Source organism: Vollenhovia emeryi, unplaced genomic scaffold (genome assembly GCF_000949405.1).
Source record: "Vollenhovia emeryi isolate VEMERY1.0 unplaced genomic scaffold, V.emery_V1.0 DF947777.1, whole genome shotgun sequence".
Taxonomy (NCBI): Eukaryota; Metazoa; Arthropoda; class Insecta; order Hymenoptera; family Formicidae; genus Vollenhovia; species Vollenhovia emeryi.
In genome coordinates this window covers 1-1,605 of record NW_011958589.1, presented here as the reverse complement: position 1 = coordinate 1,605, position 1,605 = coordinate 1, and the positions used below count along the sequence as shown (strand labels likewise).

The 1,605-nt window shown below is 37.6% G+C and overlaps 1 protein-coding gene across 1 annotated transcript; it reads right to left on the bottom strand.

The window, feature by feature from the left end:
- Positions 1–561: 561 nt before the first annotated feature.
- Positions 562–1,570, bottom strand: LOC105557668. Its single transcript, XM_012004976.1, has 3 exons — positions 1,327–1,570; positions 1,079–1,238; positions 562–990 (listed from the first exon to the last, which is right to left on the bottom strand). The coding sequence occupies exons 1-3, from the start codon at positions 1,411–1,413 to the stop codon at positions 776–778; spliced, it is 462 nt and encodes a 153-aa protein (XP_011860366.1). The 5' UTR covers positions 1,414–1,570; the 3' UTR covers positions 562–775.
- Between the last annotated feature and the right edge of the window lie 35 nt (positions 1,571–1,605).

Below are 1,605 nucleotides of genomic sequence, written 5' to 3'. Positions count from 1 at the left end.
GGTATCATATTAGCAATCGAAGGACAAGAAAATAAAGAACAAAAGTATAATAAAAAAACGAAAGCAATTTATCATTCACAAGACCGAAGAAAACTTAATAGTAAAACTAATGCTGATTCTGTTTCCAAAACAAGGTACCTTCCATCGATATAATACAGTCAGTACGGACTCTATTCCCAAAAGGGGATACACTCAGCTGGCTTTTTTCAGAAAACAACACCGATGCGAACTCTGCCACCCACGGATAACAGTCCCAGCACCCACCGGTGTAACCAGTGCGGACTCTGTTCCCAAAAGAAGATAGTCCCAGCACCCACTAATTAACTAATGCGGACTCTATCTTCAAAAGGAAACAGTCCCAGCACCCACTGGCTTCTTTCAGAAAACAACATAGGACTCTATGACTAAAGCCTATCACAAAATGCCAAGCAACAGGCAATAGGAATAGGGAATAGAATTTTTGACGCGTTGGATTCGTCGGAAATTTTCTTCCAACCAATCCAACGCGTCAGAAATTCTATTCCCTGTTTCTGTTGCCTGTTGTCTGGCATTGTGTGATAGGCTTAATGGGTGGCAGTCCCTGCAATCACCGGTGTAACCAATACGGATTCTACTTTGAAAAAGAAACAGTTTCAGCAAATTTTAAACATTTTATTTAATGAAGACTTGTTGTGTGTGTCGTTCTTAACCTATCTCTTAGTAACCTGACTGGGTGTTGTACTGACGTAATAATTTAATAATTTAACAATTGCATCCATGTTAAAGCTGTTGTATGTTATATTTTAGATAAAATATTTGCACGTTTCAGGTTACATTTGTAGTTTCTTACCTTTCCACATTCAAAATAGATGTCTGCTAAACTTATCCAAAAGGTAGAAATGGTAGCAATTACATCTTCGTCCTTGGAATCTCTGTACTTCACAACATGTTCCTTGGCAGTGGTAATCCAATCGTAATCGATTTGTCTCAATGATATACAACGACTCGTGGCTGTAACAAGATTTATATCAACTCATCAATGAAACATTTTCTTCTCTTAATTACGATAAATGCTAAATTATTATAATGGTTAACTTACTATAAATAATTGTACGATCGTTTATTTCTAATGCCAACTTGTATGCCAATGTCCATATTTCAGCCTCGCAGTCTTCATACCGATATAATCGAGCATATTCACCGGCCGTTATCAGCATGCAAAGTATAAGCTTAGGCTCCCAATCCTTGACAATTTTTTTCTATTGACAATAAAGTACGCTCACATGATTACTGGGCTACAAGCTTTCGATAATAGCCCGACACAATAAATACTCTCTAGCAACTTACAAAGTAGCGACTAAACAGTTGCTTCCACTTCTTCAAACAGTTTTGCAGATACAACTTAAGATTGGTGTCCTTTTTTACATTTATCATAGTGTAAGCAGGAACTACAATTGGAGATTTGTTCTCGACTAGATCTCGTAGCTTGGGAGCGCACAGAGCAAACGTTGTACTTTCTATTTCCAACTCGCAAGTTCTTCGCAAAGGTAAAAAGACTTAAATTAGCTTCCAAGCACAGAACAGCTACAGAGTTCGACTTTTTCTGCTTCAAATCGTGTATAGCAT

What these genes read in the sequence shown, in the direction of transcription:
- LOC105557668 (XM_012004976.1), bottom strand. Translation starts at nt 1,413, where the DNA reads ATGATAAATGTAAAAAAGGACACCAATCTTAAGTTGTATCTGCAAAAC. An exon ending in AACTGTTTAGTCGCTACTTT is followed by an intron (nt 1,239 to 1,326) that starts GTAAGTTGCTAG and finishes TATTGTCAATAG; the next exon opens with AAAAAAATTGTCAAGGATTG. An exon ending in CGATCGTACAATTATTTATA is followed by an intron (nt 991 to 1,078) that starts GTAAGTTAACCA and finishes ATCTTGTTACAG; the next exon opens with CCACGAGTCGTTGTATATCA.